Source organism: Lingula anatina, chromosome 7 (genome assembly GCF_051362555.1).
Source record: "Lingula anatina isolate TDL-2025a chromosome 7, LinAna3.0, whole genome shotgun sequence".
Classification (NCBI taxonomy): Eukaryota; Metazoa; Brachiopoda; class Lingulata; order Lingulida; family Lingulidae; genus Lingula; species Lingula anatina.
In genome coordinates, this window is record NC_141773.1 from 18,856,174 (window position 1) to 18,875,000 (window position 18,827).

At 34.9% G+C, this 18,827-nt stretch overlaps 1 protein-coding gene across 3 annotated transcripts in view; it reads right to left on the reverse strand.

Moving 5' to 3' along the window:
* Nucleotides 1–14: 14 nt before the first annotated feature.
* The window catches only part of LOC106164143 (dixin), a 20,919-nt gene continuing 2,106 nt past the window's right edge, over nucleotides 15–18,827 (reverse strand). Inside the window, exons 4-20 of one of the 3 annotated variants that reach the window (XM_024077196.2) lie at nucleotides 18,573–18,698; nucleotides 18,143–18,276; nucleotides 17,575–17,678; nucleotides 16,903–17,123; nucleotides 16,596–16,759; nucleotides 15,171–15,236; nucleotides 13,925–14,005; nucleotides 13,483–13,587; nucleotides 12,934–13,038; nucleotides 12,663–12,758; nucleotides 12,187–12,291; nucleotides 6,529–6,657; nucleotides 6,026–6,190; nucleotides 5,126–5,164; nucleotides 4,152–4,339; nucleotides 3,657–3,765; nucleotides 15–3,167 (exon numbers count right to left, since the gene is read on the reverse strand). In XM_024077196.2, the coding sequence (XP_023932964.2) occupies nucleotides 3,093–3,167; nucleotides 3,657–3,765; nucleotides 4,152–4,339; nucleotides 5,126–5,164; nucleotides 6,026–6,190; nucleotides 6,529–6,657; nucleotides 12,187–12,291; nucleotides 12,663–12,758; nucleotides 12,934–13,038; nucleotides 13,483–13,587; nucleotides 13,925–14,005; nucleotides 15,171–15,236; nucleotides 16,596–16,759; nucleotides 16,903–17,123; nucleotides 17,575–17,678; nucleotides 18,143–18,276; nucleotides 18,573–18,698 (2,012 nt within the window). In that variant the 3' untranslated portion in view covers nucleotides 15–3,092. The remainder of the gene's footprint in view (nucleotides 3,168–3,656; nucleotides 3,766–4,151; nucleotides 4,340–5,125; nucleotides 5,165–6,025; nucleotides 6,191–6,528; nucleotides 6,658–12,186; nucleotides 12,292–12,662; nucleotides 12,759–12,933; nucleotides 13,039–13,482; nucleotides 13,588–13,924; nucleotides 14,006–15,170; nucleotides 15,237–16,595; nucleotides 16,760–16,902; nucleotides 17,124–17,574; nucleotides 17,679–18,142; nucleotides 18,277–18,572; nucleotides 18,699–18,827) is intronic. The other 2 variants (XM_024077211.2, XM_024077203.2) reach the window with 2 other exon arrangements.

Here is an 18,827-nt window from a genome sequence, read left to right on the forward strand (position 1 = left end):
AACAGAAATTAGGCTCACTTGCTCACAGAATTTATTACAACAAATTTAAATGCCTAATATACATTACATGATGTAACAATTTCACATTAATTCATACAATCTGCATAATCTAAACAAATGAGGTCTGCATAATGAGAGATTTGGCAAGATTCACTCTTAATCTTGCATTCTTGCCTGTATTTTGATTAATATTTCTGAAAAAAATAACTTTTAATTAATGAATCCCTAGTCTATTTGAAAAAAATAAATTTTACACAACTTTTATTCATTAAATGCATAAAAAATGTACTTAAATTGGCATCTGCAGATACTTTGATAAGTAAAAAAAATGGTGTAGACCTAAGGGCAAACAGCTTTGTTCGCTATTCATACATATATGCAGGCAATATTTTTGGTGTCCAGCTCTAACTACAATTTGATCTAAACGGCATCAAAGGTTTCCAGTAGAAATAATTATTATCACATTCAATAATGGTGCCACATAATTAGCTGAGTACCAAAAATTAACAGTAAAGAAAGCATGTCATTTCAAAAAAGCAAATTTTAACAACAACGAGTATAAATATTAAGAATACTAGTAAGAACACAATAAGGAGGACTTCTGGCACAAATAAGAGACAAAAAGCTGGGAAGAGTTATTGACATCAAAATGGGCCATTATAAGCAAAATACTCATTTTACTTCATTTGGAGAATAGAAAATAAACCCTTTGGCAAATTTTCTAACATGTCAGTAAAAATATATGTTGTTTATATTCACTTGATATTGACCACATATACGTCTTGACACATTGGACACTTATACAGCAAGCTCTGTGAAAATGTTCACATGTACAGGAACAAGACATCTTGGAAAGAGAAGGATGCACTGTAGTGTTTTGAGAATTGTTGTATACTAACATTAGAAGTTATGCTATTTCAATAGAAAATTAGACATAACTGTCAATAAATAGAGAAATGAACAGATTTTAATAGCTAATATTTCTTCTTTTTACACCTGACCAAATGAGAAGAGGGGGAGGATGATACTCCCACACCTATTGACTAAGCTGTCTAAGCATACAAACTATTGGCTGGTGAGGTATAAGTTTGACAAAACAACACCACATTTCTAGTGTTTTGAGCATTTTTGACAACCAATTCTAGCTGTTAGTCTGTTGCCAAGTACACACAAAGCTCAATATATAAAAGTTTGCTTTCACACAAAAACTCAACTAAATGGCCAAGTGCCATTTCTCAATTTCATATCAGATAAGGAAGTCTTTACTGACTGGTGACATTCCCCTCACATTTGGTGGGTGAATAGGATTACAAAACATGAAATTATTAATTTATAATAATTAATAATTAGTTCACACCCAGTGTTTCATAAATTCAGCCACCTTTTAAACAAAAAGGAAACATGAAGTTGATCAATAATGCCTTTAAAAAATTGAGTTGAATAGAGACAGGTTATACACCAATAAAAATTCAATAAATAAATGAAGAAATTATAAAATCAATCTTTGAGGTAAACAAACAATTTCAGGTATAATTATTTCTCATTAAATTTAAGTCTGATCCCTTAATATAACATGACTCATAAGGCCATAAAGATATGTTCGTATCAAAATCTCAATAACTTACCTGTTACACAATTTATTATCGACTAAATATTACACCTAAGTACATTTAATACTGAATCAAATAAAGCAACTTACCCATAGTTTCGTATTGGTTAAATAAAGCTATCAGTAATGGTAGTCTCATATTACTATGTTTAAAGGCATACATTGCACTTTATTCTTTCTATAGCAAAGAAAAAATCCGGGAAATTTCACCTTAAGTCATTGAGGTACCTATCTTAATTATTCGAGAAAATTACGATTTATAAAGCCATTACAAAGTTTTCACATATGGATCAGACTTAAATTCACCAGCCCCCATCTATATAATACGAGTTACCAATACAGATTTAGGGATCATAGGTGAATTATAATGTGAAACTTCCAGAAAATACGTTTCATGCCATATCAAGGTCTAATGCTCACTGTGTGCCTTAAAGTTTTTCTTCAGTAACTGTAGCTACAAATAATAGCCTGGAGGAGTCATCATTTCAACAAAAAGCCGTATGGTTTTGTTGACCTTAGATCATAATTTTCTATTTATGAAAATCACCACCACTTTGGCCCCTTTTGATGAGTTTGCTAAGTTACAACAAGATCACATTTACCATTACTTTTGGTGGTCTCAGTCCACTTGTCATGGAATATTAATGGGACTTACAGCCGTGTTACAGCAACTTTTCACTGAGAGCAAACACGACACGTGTCTAAAATATTGTATCAGGACACCATGTGATTGTGATTTCAGTTACCACAACCATGAAAAAAAAATGAACATGAATAATCAAAACACATCAATGTGCACAGCATGCTAGAAATGGAAGCTTAAGTGATCACATTTGTGGAAGTCATTACTAGTAGTCAAGCCTTTGCAAGGGCCAGATCGGAGAATATTATGAAACCACTGGCCTTAGACAAGATACTCCTGGTGTAAGGTGTATCTGCACCCAACTATGAGACAGGTTCCCTGGCTACATGTAGTTCACTGAGCAAAAACAATCTTAGTCTTTCCAAACCTCTGGCCCCATTAAATGTTGGTGGCATATTGAAACAAGTTGATTTTTGGTGTTATAGCTTGATTTTAAGGCTGATAAAATAAGTTAATTTGACCTAAATTTTTTCTGTGAAATGCAACTTGACTGGTTTAGACACTTGGTCATATTTATTAAACCTCAACCACCTGACTTTTGATCTGAACTCTTTTGATCTCATAATACTTGGTTTCTTCTTTACCTCCTTTGTACTTGCAATTGGTATTTCTAAATATCCATCATGAAACAATTTCTCTTTACTTTCTTTTTTTCTCTCCTGCCCAAGAAAAAGTAAAGCATACATATACACAATGTTTTGCAGCATGCATCATATTTGCCCTGGCTTAGAGATTCTGGAACTCTCCAAGGAAATAGTACTCCCAGCAGAGCACCACTACCCATTCTCCTCTCCTATTAGTGCCACTGTCCAATCAGGCAGTACCCCCTGCAGAGCACCACTACCCATGATCCTCTTCTATCCAGGCCACTATTTTTCCCTCCCAGCCAGGAATGATGTCATCATCATGTGTCACCTGAAGTAGATTAGAATTTAATTAACCAGTAAAATATAAAAATTCACAATAAAGCAAAAAGTTTCAAGATGGCCAGTTCTATCAATTTACATACATTTCAAGTATTTTTGTCAATGAATTCCTATACTCACAGGCCTGATCTACTAGTAATGTATCAGAAATATCAGTAGATTTTTAGGAAGATCAATTTTAAAAAGGTAACATAATCAAACACCTATCTATTCTGCCATAAAGCTCAATAATAAACTCTACAAACTGTCCAAGAAATATAATCTAACACCAACCTTGTCTTTGACAATGCCAAATGATACAACTGACAAACTGCATGAAACAGGTTTCCCATTGTCTCTTGTATAAAGATGGTAAAAAATTCAATCAGATTTAAGGATTAAATTTGTTATCTCTACCTGTGAGGTAGAGTGGTTTGCTCCTTTCATGAGTTAACTTACTATCAGACTGTCTACGTGTGAAAACCGATGTAACACTCACCTCTTCTTTCACGGTGCCAAACTCTGGGTCCAGAGCCTTGAAGTGAAACCTGTAGTTTCCTGGCCTGTCAAATAATGCCCTGAAATCCCTGAGTGTAATCTCTCCAAGTCTAAAACAAAGCAAAACAAAGACAAACTTGATCAAATACTCATTGTATTACCATATCAACACAAGTAATTAAACTTAAGATTCTCTGTTAGAAATTCTTGATGTAAGTGAGCATACTGTTTTCTAAAAAAAGTCAAACATAATTCTCTTCATTTTAGTGTTAGTGTACCACTTTGTCCTGACACTGAAAACTCATGAAGTTAGACATGAACTATATTCATAGCAACTGTGATTCTGCAAGCATCTGACATTCAAGCTAACAGTATTTGTTATGAAGAAACAGTGACCCATGTGAAGATCTCTTACAGTTTCCAAATATCCCATTTCTACTATGTCAACAGAAAAAAAAATTTATCAATCAAAACAATCTCTCTGCTATTCTCTCACCTTTTGCCTATTGTCTTCATAAAAGGTGTCACTGTCCTTTCAGTGAAATACAAAACTTTGGTGAATACGTCTCCATTCATATTGGGGCTGTCCAATCTCTGTACAGGAAAACCAGGGAGGGCTGTGATGGGGGAACGCCTCTTGTCGCCCGTTGAGTCGTAGTTAATTTTTTTCTGGGAATCTCCGACCTGAAAGTAAGACAGAAGTATGTTAAGATTGTGGTCTAAAATCTGACAACTTACTGGTTTACTACGTTATGATACATCCTAGCAAACAACTGATATGTATGAAAAGCTTGCTTTGAAAAACTACATTTATTTACATATCATACCTACCTCATACTGATTATTCACCAGAAGAAAACAAAAATTAGAGAAAGAGAAACTGTTTTTTGTCAACCAATCAATCATGTGATTTGAACTGACTGAAAACAATTTTAAGTATTAAAGAGTTATGTCAAATCAGTTCATTACACAGAAATAGCACACCACATTAGTGAATTAGAAGCAACATAAAACACAGTCAGGACATGAATAATTTGGCATAATTGTACAAGAATTTTTTTTAAACTCAATCATTGTCTCTCACTAACTATGCAATCCTGTTCTGTTTAAAAGATTATGATTAAGCACATTGTTTATTCAATTTTGGGTCTACAGTTGTCTTGGTCTAATGAAGGAACAATTTCTTGAAGTCTTCAATTAGATAATAGGTTTCGTTCAATAAATCTTCAATCAAAAGGCAGCAATAAATCAAGCAAACAACACTGCTGAGCGTTGCCTGCTCAACTCTTATCAAAATGACTGGGTCCCCGAAGGGATGTAGATTTTGACAGTGCCCCTTGCTAAAACCCTAGAGGTAATCTAAGGAAAAACTGACTTGGCAATTGAAGGCATATTGAGTACAACCGCAGACCTCTAGGTTACAGATGATACAAATTAGGCTATGCACAGGATAAAGCACCAAAGACCTACCACATGTGCTGAATGTCTTCTTGGCTTCATGTGATGAAGCTGTGAAATAAGGAAGCAAAAAGGAAAAGAGGTAACAGAAAAACTTGTTAATAATCGTGCAAACTAAAACAACTCAAACTAAAACAAATAGTGCATGTAAGTTAGTATTAAAACATGGTAATAAATAAAGATGTGGTTAAAAATTAATTTTAATCAAAATCCATGAAGCAGTTTTAGTATGTAGATTAAAAGGAATTGTTCTCAGTATAAAAAATCATGCATGTGTAAGGAGAAGTTTTTACATCATTTGTACCCAAACAAAAGTGAAGAGAAAGTTTGAAAAATTAAAAAAATTAAAAGAGTATTAAATTGAGACTCCACTCCACTGTGTAGAAATTCTGATAATAATAAGTTTTTTTCTCAGGTCCAATAGGAGTAATATGTCAATATTAATCCAACCACCAGTTTCCCACACAGTGATAAACAGTTATATTCAATGATATAAAAAGTAAAGATCAAATGATGATAAAATGACTGTATTATTCCACTGTATTATCACCAATGTATAGTTACCCCATCCAAGGCCATTTAGAAAACTACTATCTTCAGACCCATTTACAAGATCTTGATTTGTCACTTTTTCCATAACAATTGAAATTCCCATGTCTCTATCTATACTTTAGAGTGTGTTAAAAAGCATTGACCTAAAAATGGGTCAATAAATCATAATTCTGATGATGGTTTGGGATAGGGTATACCTTTTGTGGGGAAACTGTTGAAATTGTTGTGCCGATTGTGGGGAAACTGTTGAAATTTTTTTTTACAACTGGAAAGGTCAAATGGTCAATGGGCACCATTAGTGTATTTTCCATCCCTGTCACAGGATATGATAATATTCCATGATGCATTCCTACACTTTACCTGCTGATTTGACTGCTCGGCTAGTTTAAGTTTTTCCATGAGTGTGGCTATCCCTGTCTCCAGCGTGTCAATGGTGTGGTGCTGTGGGTCGCTGCCACGGAAACTGCTACGGATGCTCTTCAACGAGTCTCGTACCACCTGGAGTTCATCCGGGGCACCATTTTGCTATTATGAGACAAGAGGATATTTACTTTGAGGCGCTTCACTTATAATTTGAGAATAATGCTACACATGTTATGCCAATAGCTAGGCACTTAATAGAAAATGCTCCTCAAGGGTACAATATTCATGGACATTACTCCATAAATTTGAAACATGTGCTTCAATAGGCTCATACTACTGATCTTTTAAAAGACTACTAGCAGGTAACTTTTCATTTGGAAAGTATGTAAACATGTTGTGAGAAAATCACTTTACTTGTAGGTGAGAATTGTTTAAGGTCACAAATTAAAATGAGTACACTTGCTATTATTCTAACATATACCATTTCCCCCTGGACTTACATTATATGACGACCTTGATCCTGCTGAAGATGGCCTTGAACTTGAACTGTCATGTGATGACCCCATGATTTTACCTTCAAGTTTGGCCATTTTTCTATCCTGATTGGAAACCCTCGCAGATAAGGATAACTGGAGGACGACAAGCAGAAAGTAACTGAAAACTTCACCTTGACCTTTTATGAAACTATCTCACACAAAGCGGGTAAAGATTTAATAATATCATTTATTAAAATTGCAACCCAGTGGGTTGAAGTTAAACATTAAATGTTAAAAGCATTGCAATAATAAAGAAAAATTAATTTTAAATATTTAAGTATACACTTTTTATGTGATTTTCTTATTTGTGAACTGCTCTCTAGCACATGTGCTGCCATCTATTGATGGCACAGAGGCATCACCATCTTCAAGACCCATTTGGCAGAAGTCAAAACTGCAAACAAGGCAGCAAAGCTGTCAAATGTACAGACAAAAAACAGAAAATAAAGATGCAAAATAGGTCATTTTGTCAATTTTGATGCAATAATAAATAATGCTTATAATAGCACTGTCAGTCAACACTGAATTTTAATCATGCACAACAGGTAAAATGGTCAATAACATGAGCGGACCCACAGATATTTTCTGACAGTATTCCAAAGTATCTATTTTGATCCATCCTCCATTTTGATGGTCTTCCAACAGAAGAAAAAATAGATACCAGGCAATATAAACTTAATAACCTGCATGACTGTCTTCCGGAAGTCCCAGAAGATGGTCTCAATCTACCCTTTCAATAAGATTACAGTTTCAGGACCATGAGAGTTCAAATTCACATGATGTAAGTCTCAATATTTGAGAAATGATGACAGTGCATAAAATAATATTACATAAGTAACATAATGTTTAAAGACATAAAAAACAATACAACTGCTTATGTGGAAAAACAGAAATGTCAGAGTCTCAGGCGGATGAGAGTTTAAAGTCACAAATGCAAGTGTTTGAGAAAAAATTATAAAGGAAAACAACAAAACTAGAAAAGCACTCCGAGAGTGCAGACCTCTGCCAAGGTAGCAATTGTTGATTATTATTGATTTTTGTCCTCTTTGGCCCACTTCTGACAGTTCCTGAAAATTTCAGCAAAATCGGTCCATAACTTTTTGAGTTATGTTGATGACAAACAGGGGTGAAAATATAACCTCCTTGGCAGAGGTAAATATAATTCCAATGAAGCTGCTATTCAAACTTTTAATCTTTCAGTTTGATATATATATATATATATATATATATATATATATATATATATATATATATATATATATATATATATATATATATATATAACTTATTTGCAATATTAAACAAAATTTACCTGCATAATTATCACTGCTTCCTTATTATTAATCTAGCAGAGAGCTTAACCTATGGGAGTTTACAGGGAAATATCAACAAGTGTGCTTTATGTAATCTCAAATCACAAGTGTGCTTTATGTAGCCTATCAATTAGGCAAATTACTTTATAACTGAAATTAGCGAAGTGATACCCAAGGGAAATTTATAGACTGACCCTCTCAAAGGTCTTTCAGGCCCATAAGTCACAACTTAAGAAGAGCACAAAACAATAATGCACAAAATAGGAGACTACCACTTCTGATGCAATAATACATTATGTTTAAAGATGCATACAAAGTCAATTTTTTGTCACAAAAACCAACCAAATGCCAGGATATAGTTTCAAGTAGTATAACTAAGAGAATTACCAAAAAGCATTGTTTAATTTTACCCGAAAATGATGTTTGAACAGATTTTTCTGCTGGCATTCTAAGCTGTATGTCAATGGGGCAGGAAAGTAGGTCACGGAAGTAGGTTAAATTTACAACCATAAATTTAAAGAAAGGAGCAGTCTAAAGGTCTTTTTTGGCTGATCGAGTGATCTATTCAGTTTATCCCTTGGCTTGTCAAATTTATTTGAGTCATATAAGATTCTAGTAGAAGTGGTTTACATGTGTTACTCGGAATCCACACTCCACCGATGCTCGGTTCGTATGTACCTTTAACTGCACAGTCAACATCAAATTTTAATTTTGCACAACAGGTAACACCGATGAGAGTAAAAGCATAAGGCTTCAGGCCCATCAGAGTTCAAGTTTATACTTAGAAAGTGCCAGAATGAGAAAAATGAAATTTCACACAAAATTGCATTAAATTCAATAATAAATGATAACCCAATTGACCTGGCTTTCTAATTTGAACTGCATGCCAATCCTAAAAATCATACTCTTAAGTTAAATATAATAATAAATAACACAGTTTTCTTTTCATAATGTTTGCAGTAGCAGTGCAAAAAGATTATTGTCAATTTTGATGTAACATTACATAATAAATTATAGAATAATTATCACCAATTTTTGATTATTGACTATAAATAGCATGAACATGTAGAAAATTTGATTACCATCCGGCTTCATGTCCATGGGAGCTCCGAGTCCCACAATGAATATGCCAAAAAGATAATGAATATTTCACTAAAATGAATAACTTCCAGAAAAAGAAGCCCATTAGACTGCTTTTCCAACTTGGGCTGCATTTTAGTCCTGTGTTTCTTTTTTGAAAGTTTGACAATCATAACGAACACGATTTTCCCATCATGGTCATCATGGCAGATGTGGATGATTGAATCTGACAAACTGCAATGATATGAGTTTATTTCCGTTTTGGACACTTGATTACACAATACATGATAACAAGTTTACCATCATTTTTACATAATCAACTAACAATGTTGTAAAGATGCAGGAAATATCAAACACACACTTTTACGTATCTTATTAGTTCAATAATGAGACTGTTAACATGCCTAAGAATTGAATCTGAGGAAATTTGAAAAAACAGTACAACTTCTAAAATAATGGCCCGATAACACTGATTTTCGAACTCAACCTGCATTTTTGTAAGATTGACCACTCCTGTGAGTATAATGACAATTGGCTAAGCTGTTTTTCTTATATTGTGTTATTAATGTTGCATATATGTTGAAAAAAGTGAAAAAACAGCATAAAAAAATTAAAAGAAAATGTAAAATAAAACATAACAAAAAATACCAATAAAGCTGCTATTCAAACTTTTAATCTAGCTGTACAATTACTAACATGATATGAATAACCCTATTGAGTTTGAGAATAATAAGGCACTGTTATTCATCTTTAGCATTAATGTAAGCGTTACACAAATTTTTTTTTGTAAACTTATTTTCCATATTAAATAACATTTACCTGCATAATAATCATCGATTCCTAATTATGTGACACAGTTAAGAAAGCTAAACCGATGGGACTTTACAATGAAATCTCAATGTGTTTTTATGTAATCTCATTTAATACCCACTTGAAAATTAATTAAGCAAATTATTTTATAACCCTGAAATAACTTGAAAATCAATTAAGCAAATTATTTTATGGCCCTGAATTAACTGCCTACTATCCATATACATTTATTGCACCAAATAGCACTGTACTGCATTGCTTTCAAAACAGAAAACAATTACGATGGTTTTCCAACACAAGCTGCACTTCACTCTTTTCAGTAAGGTTGATTATCATAAGTAACATGGTTTTCCCTTAATCGCTATCCTGGCAGCAGTGTCCAAAATAGGGTTTTCTTTAACTTTCATGCAATATAACATAATACTTAACAGCATAATGACCATCAAATTTTTTATAAAAAAATAAAAGTATCATGTATATTCAGAAAATGTGATATGGAAAGGTCTCCAAGGACATGGAAGTTAGGGTCACACTTTCAAAATGCCAAAATGTAAACAAGATATAACTGTACTGAAATGATTTTCTTTCCATTTTCAACACCTTTTTTACATAAAACCATCATCAATTAACTGTCATTTTTAAATGATCAACTAGGAAAATTGTTGACATAGGAAAAATATCAATAGAACAATTTATAATGTCCAATTAGCTCCATTTGGAGATTCTGAACATAGTGAATGATTGAATCTGACGAACTGCAATGATGAGTTCCTTTCCATTTTTGATACTTTATTACACAATGCAGGATAATAGGTTTACCGTCATTTTTATATAATCAACTAACAATATTGTTAAGAAGCAGAAAATGTTAAAACAACACTTTAACATATCCAATTAGTACCGTTATGAGACTGTTAACATGCTTAAGAATTAAATCTGAAGAAAAACCACTTATATACAAAAAGGCTAATAACTTCATCAAAACTTAACGGATCAAGCTTATTTTCAAACTTGATCTGTATACTGGTCAGATTGATCACTCCTGTGAGTTGCAAGACAAAAGGCTGATTGGTTTTCCTTAAAATGCGTTATCAGTGTATCATGTATGCTGAATAAAGGGAAAAAAACAGCATTACTTTTGTAAAAATAGTCCAATCATGCCAATTTTCAAACTTGACCTGCGTATAATAAATATTCACCAGTTCTGTAAATTTCAATCCAAGGAAAGGAAAAACATTTTTACACTTATCATGTTATCGGTGTTATAAAAGTGCTGAAAAAATTGAAAAAAAAAAAAAAAAACAGGATAACTTCCATAAAAATTGCCCGATCTTGCTGATTTTCAAACTTGACCTGCATATTATGAATATTCATTAGTTCTGTAAGTTTCAAGCCAAATGAAAAAACAGTTTTCCACTTATTGTGTTATCAGTGCTGCATATATGCTGAAAAAAGTGAAAAAACAGCATAAATTCCCTAACAATAATCGAATCATGCTGATTTTCGAACTTGACTTGCGTATTATGAATATTGATCAGTTCTACAAGTTTCAAGCCAAAAGGTAAATTGGTTTTCCACTTATGGTGTTATCATGCGGCATATATGCTGAAAAATAGTGAAAAAACAGCATAAATTCCCTAAAAATGAACCAATCATGCTGATTTTCGAACTTGACCTGTGTATTATGAATATTAATCAGTTTTGTAAGTTTCAAGCCAAAAGGTAGGATGGTTTTCCACTTATCGTGTTATCGGGGTTGCATATATGCTGAAAAAAGTGAAAAAACAGCATAAATTCACTAAAAATGACCCGATCATGCTGATTTTCGAACTTGACCTGCGTATTATGAATATTCATCAGTTCTGTAACTTTCAAGCCAAAAGGTAAAATGGTTTTTCACTTATCGTGTTATCGGTGCTGCATATATGCTGAAAAAAGTGAAAAAACAGCATAAATTCCCTAAAAATGACCCGATCATGCTGATTTTCGAACTTGACCTGCGTATTATGAATATTCATCAGTTCTGTAACTTTCAAGCCAAAAGGTAAAATGGTTTTTCACTTATCGTGTTATCGGTGCTGCATATATGCTGAAAAAAGTGAAAAAACAGCATAAATTCCCTAAAAGTGACCCGATCATGCTGATTTTCGAACTTGACCTGCGTATTATGAATATTCATCAGTTCTGTAAGTTTCATACCAAAAGAAAAAACAGTTTTCCATTTATCGTGTTATCGGTAAAAGTGCACGGCGACGGCGACGACGGCGACGACGGCGACAGCGACGACGGCGACGACAGACGCAGATGATGGCTATATGTACAGACACATCTGTGTCTGTACATAAAAATCAACCACAATAACGGATTGATAAATGATCAATTTTTTTCTCAAGTTCTGGAAAAATACAGTACTGTGTACCTCAGTCTCCCCGACCACCATTAGTTTGTCATTGAGTTCCTGTATCTGATTTCTCAAGCCTCTGGTGGCATTGTCCTTCTCCTGCAGCTGGAGGTGAAGGTCAGCCTGGAAAAAACACAATGGGTTGTGTAACAACTAACACAATGACTAACTTACCATTGCATAATAAGTGGTGTAACATTATGTCACTACCACAATGCCAAATTTAGACAGATTGACATATTTTACATATTGAATTTTGAAGACTTGCCACTGTAATACAAATCAATCATATTCTATATTTACTATTAAACTACTGTATAAAACATGTAAATGATATTACTTGATTTATATGATGATATTAATTTTCTGTGCAATTCTCTGAACATACCCCTATTTTGATTTACAACTTGAATTTGTTTAAGGTACCCCTGAAAAATAAGACGTTAGCTTAAAAATGTATGGACTGTTCAGATTTTTGAAAACTGAAATCTTACCTCTAACTGCCTAATTAAGTTGTCTCTCTGCATAAGCTCTCTCTTCAAATCTGTGATTTGCTTCTCCTTTTCTGAGAGCTTTTTCTGGTAGTCCACCTACAAGCAATACATACGATATATTAAGCAATGCATCATTTGTGCATACACGTACACATATTGTTACAAGTTTTAACTTTTATAGTAAGACATTTTGTTGCCAGTTGCTTGTGGTTATTTTTGTATTTGCTTAGACATTATAGAAACTAGGTGTTGTCAAAATGGTGTTACCTACCTTCTCATTTTCTAGAGTTTGATGAGTGAATCCCTGCCTTAGAAGTTCTGCCTTCAGCTGCAGCAATGTGGTCTCCTGTTCCTGCATTCGCTGCTGTAGACCAGCCTGAGAAATGAAGCATAATAGCAATATAATCAAGTTCCAGAACTTATTGAACATCACTGTCAAGTTCCAAATGAAAAAATATTGCAGAAATTGTTTTCAAAAACAGCATTTCTTAACTTGTCTGAGCAGAGTGACCCCTTGGAAGCCCTGATTACTATTTCACATTGTAAAGCTGTTTAATTACTTAAAAAAGATGAAGCACCAACTTGGAATATTTGCAAAAGGCATCTACAAAGAAAACAGATTCGAGTTTTAAAGACAAAACCCACCCTCCCTATAAATTTCAGTTTAAAAGTCTTCATCCAGCACCAACAACTCAATTTTGCAGCATATCCCATCAGGGATTCAAGCAAAAGCAACATGTGAGCAATCCAAATTCCAAAGACTGCTTTTTTCCAGTACTAGCAATAAGTGCCTTCCCCTCAATGAAAGTACACAGCCTACCTTTGTCCCTTGGAGCTGCATACATTCATTTTTGGACTTGGACAACTCTTCTCGCAGGTCATTACACAACTCTGTACTTTGCTGAAGGCGGCTTCTTAACACAACCTGTTAAAATACGAGAACAAAACATTTCAATATACTGATTACACATTTTAAAAAAATTCAAAAAATGTATCATTTACATAATTTTCTTATAATTATGTCCAACAAACTTAGGGTCGTTTAATCTCAAATGATGCATATTTTCTAATCATCTGGTGTTAAAATAGAATAATGAGAATAATGCTTGTGTCTTAAAGTTAGTAAAAGCACCCAACAAGGAATTGGGTTCAAATTTGTCTTTGGTTATGCCAATTTATGTAAAAATGTATTTTATGAGGGATTGACCTACCTAAAAAACTGAATCATTAATGAAAGATTAAAACATAACAAACTAATTTACCAGTTGTTCCCTTTCACTAGCTCCCTCTAGTGGAGGTTCATTCACATCTTCTTCCTCATCTCCAGGTTGTCCACTTAAAAGCTGAAATAAAAGAGATGCGTTTTAATGACAGATGTAAGGGTTTCTGTACTTGACCTTATGACACTTTCTCTCTGTGGTATACTTTTTCTTTATTTTTAATCTTCAATTTTACTTGAGATGTACTTAATAACAATGCTTCTATACAAAATCTTGACACACATCCCATAAAAAAAATGAATTTTATAATCTATATATCTAGTGTTCTCTTATCTTAACAACAAGACAAACTAATAAATGATCATTCTGTCAACAAGTACTTTTTAATATAACAGTATCTACAGTAATATATACTGCTTATTCTGAAATGATGTCCATTTCATAAAAAAATCACACACATACAATAACAAATGAATGACAATCACAGTTAATCATGCTGTTAGTGTTTATTCCATCTAGCTCCATTGTTAACACACTTAGGCATTTATCTAAGATCCCTTCTACACTAAAACAGGAATAAACATTATTTTTGATTTCACATAACTGTACCCCACCCCTCCGACCTCTCTTTAACAAGAAATCAATTAATATGAATCATTCCTGGAAGCATAATCAGTGAGTCAGGAGAATATCATCAGAATGAATCATTATAAAAGGTGCATTTAAGCCTGACCTTTCTAAAACTAGACAGATAAACAGAGAATGAGAAATTGGTCTCTTCCACAAAAATGTTCTTGGGCTAAGCTTAGACTGCAAAAATGAGAAAGCTGAATACACAAATGTGAATCAATTTTGTAGTATAGGTCTAAGAGTTTACACAGAAATTCAAGCAAAATGTTACTCATTTAGGCTATCTGGTGACAATAGAAAGGCTACTTTTTGTTTTAAATATTATAACATCAAGCTTGAATGCACCTCACCAACATCTGTACCAAACAACAATAATAGCATTAATGAAACAAAACAGCTTTCACATTCCCAGGTTAGTATGCCATGTCTGAACATTACTACTAACTGGTTAACTTATGTCTGCAAGGAAGATATTATTTTAACATCTAAATCATGCAGGGTAGTGAGCTTTATAAGGCCTGTAGAAATAACACCCTCAATGTAACTGTTTCACTGCTTCCTTGTTTTTCAATGCCATCACCATAAGCACAGTGGATACAAGTAATAATAAGCATTAGAGGACTACAAAGCATTAGGAGGCACATGGCAGTGTAGTTACCACATTCTGCAGCTGTAAAAGAATTTTTCTTGTCTCTGCAACCTCGTCCATGAATTTTGTATCTTCCTGTAACCAAAGTGAAGTCAAAGTCAAGAAAATAAAACCATAGAAGATATTGTCCCCATTTCTATTTAAAAAGCCTATGCCAAACAAAATAACAACATTAAAGCAAACTTACAGATGCAATATAAAAGTCTAGGAGACGAAGAAAAGTTTTAAAAAATTCATTCTGGTTCAAATTTTGCTATCATATTTAAAACCTTGTCTACAGTTTTAGCAGATGACACTATCCTGTAACCCTGATAAAAATGTACATGCTAGTGCTACATGTAAAATTACATTACCCACGAAGAAGAGAAATATGGATTAACATATAACCCCTGGTACCGCAAAGCCACCCTGAGCTTCAGAGATAACTTGACACTAACCTCTTCACTATTAGCCTATCTTCATCGTGTCAAGTTACCTCTGACGAAAATAGTTTGACCTAGTTTATATAAGCCAATCGAATCCATGTTTCAAAAATTTTCACCAAAGTTTGGTGAAAACGCTGATTGGTTGACCGTCAATCGGCAATCCTCGGCTGATTCCGCAAGCTCCATACTAACAACATAGTTATTGTCGAGTGCGGAGACATCCGAGTAGTTCCGAGTGCATAACCGTACACAAAGAAAGCATGGAGTATATCGGAATTGAAACCAGAGCAGTTTGATGCCCTGCATAATTATCTACTGAGGGATGATGTATTTTGCGTGCTGCCCACAGGTTACGGCAAGTCCCTGATATTCAGCCTTATCTTTGATTGGTCCGGATTTGAACAAAGCGCGCTTTGACTCGTTCGCGTTCATTGGCTAGATCGTTCAATGAGTCATTGAGTGCGGGCTTTAAATTTGATTGGCGGGCGGCGGAGGCAATCGAATGTGGTCAGAGGTAACTTGACACGATGAAGATAGGCTATAGTGAAGAGGTTAGTGTCAAGTTATCTCTGAAGCTCAGGGTGCGCAAAGCAGAACAAGCCTAATTTTGTAACCACTGAGCCAAAATCACTGTCAAGACAAATGGAATTTGGCCTTACTTATCATGAGTATTTTTCAGCTCCTTTGATGATACACAGCTGCATCAGCTCATAATCTTAGCAGTCTTATCCTTGACAGATTTTCAACACGATACTCTTTGACGTGTGTGTGTGTGTGTGTGTGTGTGTGAGTGTGTGTGTGAGAGAGAGAGAGAGAGAGAGAGAGAGAGAGAGAGAGAGAGAGAGAGAGAGAGAGAGAGAGAGAGAGAGAGAGAGAGAGAGAGAGAGAGAGAGAGAGAGAGAGAGAGAGAGAGAGAGAGAAAGTGAGAGTGTGTGTGTGTGTGTGTGTGTGTGGGGGGGGGGGGGGGGGGGGGTAATATTATCATCATCCCTTTCTCTCCCATGCTTACCAGTTCCTGCAGCTTGACAATCATTTTCTTGGCCTCAATGACATCAGCGGAAATGTCCTCCTGTTCAGACAACACCTCATTCCATGCCTGGTCCGTCTGTCGCTGCATGTGCTCTATTACTTTCTGAGCTTTGGCACCTTGGTCTCTGTCCCCCTTGCCTGCCACTAGAGTATATGAAAAGAGTTATTAAAGAAATGATATCGGTGTGCCTTCGATCTATGTAGAAGGATAATTTTATTGGAAATGAGCCCTAACAAATATCAAATGTGTATCATCCACACAAATGGCCACAGGCCATGAATCATACCCATATCAAAGTCAGCAGACAAACTTTTCCTGAGCGCTCCGTGACCAGTTTTGGAATTCCCCAAGAGGGCACCACTGGGCTGAGGACTGTGCGACGCACTGACAACGGGACTCGACACAGGGCTAGCACCTTCTATGTTGTGGGCACGTATGTTGCGTATGCGCCCACTGCTACTGTAGCTATGGTCCGAGTCACTCTGCTGGTCCGAGCTACTGTAATATCTGAAACAAAGTTTGTAAATATTAACATCTACACCTATACCTGGACCTTTGACTTTCTTCATGCATGTGATATTGCACTGTGGTGGGTATGGTTTCTTCAACATAACCATGCATTCTGTTTTACTTGTACAACATTGATCTTGAAAGTTCTCAATGTGTCTCATTTTCAATTATCTTAATAATTTGTGATCACACTGTCACACACTAAAGCCGTTACGGACTTTGTCATTTGGTCACCTCTTTGCTCGGGTTAACCCAAAACTGGGATAACTGACCTCAGTGATCAGCATCAATTATTCCAGTGCTGGATTGATCCTCGACAAAAAAGTGACCTTACTGAGTCAGCGAAAGTCAATAATATAAATATCTAGAAACAGCATGTCACTTAACTAACAAGTAACAAATGTGAAAAAAAAATACGAGTAAAATGGCAGTGTTGGGAGCACCTCACCTTGGGGAGAGGTCACCTCTTGAGGATAATTCCTTTGGTCTGCGGACCCTTTGTCCCATACTGGCCACGTCTCTCCTAGCATCAGCTAGTGCCGCAGCCGCTGCCTGGAAACATAGCATAACAGATGGTGAAGATATTTCACATGCTGCTTAAGCAGTCAGTAACTATGAACTTTTAATTGATCAAATCTTAAACTTTTCAATTTCTACGTTAATGAAAGTTTTTGTCCAAACACTTCATCAGTCAGAAGTTCAGAAGTATAGTAAAAAGTTTAGAGAGTATTATAACACTGTCCCAGATGTGAAACAGGTTTGTGCCTCCTCCCGTTCTTGTTCAAGTGTTGGGATGAAAGGTATTGCAGGTGTGCTTTCAGTAAGTGTGGAAATGGAAGTTTAAAATTTTATCAATATGAGTTACATTACTACATAAATCAATTTCCATCAGACTATTAACCATTTCTTATCATATACATATACAGCCACAGTTCCATGGTAAATGGGATTTGTGAAATGAAAATGCCCATTTCTTGTGGCCAGTGGAATCTTATAATCATATTAGTGCATTTTACCTGTGCAATGCCAGCAACATTAGTCCTTGGAGACCTGTACTGGTGGGCAGAGTGTTTTACACTGTCTGGTTTGAAGTGGGCGGCTAGGGCCAGGATCAGGCGCATTATGGACTTCAAGTTACCTTCTACAATATCTGAAACAATAATAAATATTTGTTATTAAAGTTAAACATCATAAATCTTTTCAAATATCAGTACGTTTTTCAAGAAGTTGGTTTTTTTCTTCTTGATAAATTTTACTACAGTACATGTAGTTTAAGTTATTTTAGCCAAGGGAAGTTGCTTCAAATCCTGTGTGGCCTAAACACCACAGATTAATAATGTCTTAGTTTTGGCCCTGTAATATCTAATAATACTCTTGGCAGGGCCTGCAGGCCTCTGAGCCTACAATACTGCCCCAGTTTGTGCCATGTGCACAGTGGGAGGTTACCTTTGGCTGTGGTATGATGCATCCGTATCCTCCTGGCTGCCATGAACTGCAGGACTCTCTCTATGTTCTCTTTCATGTCATGTGGGTTTGCAGGCTCATAATTCACCCCAGCTAACTTCTCGCCCGCTGAAAATAATCAATATTCATCGCATGTGATCATATGCCTTATGGTATCACATTTAGCAAGTTCATAATAACCATTTTCTCCTAAAAGACGTGGATGACTCAAATCTTTGTTTCACATCTAAGCAAGTC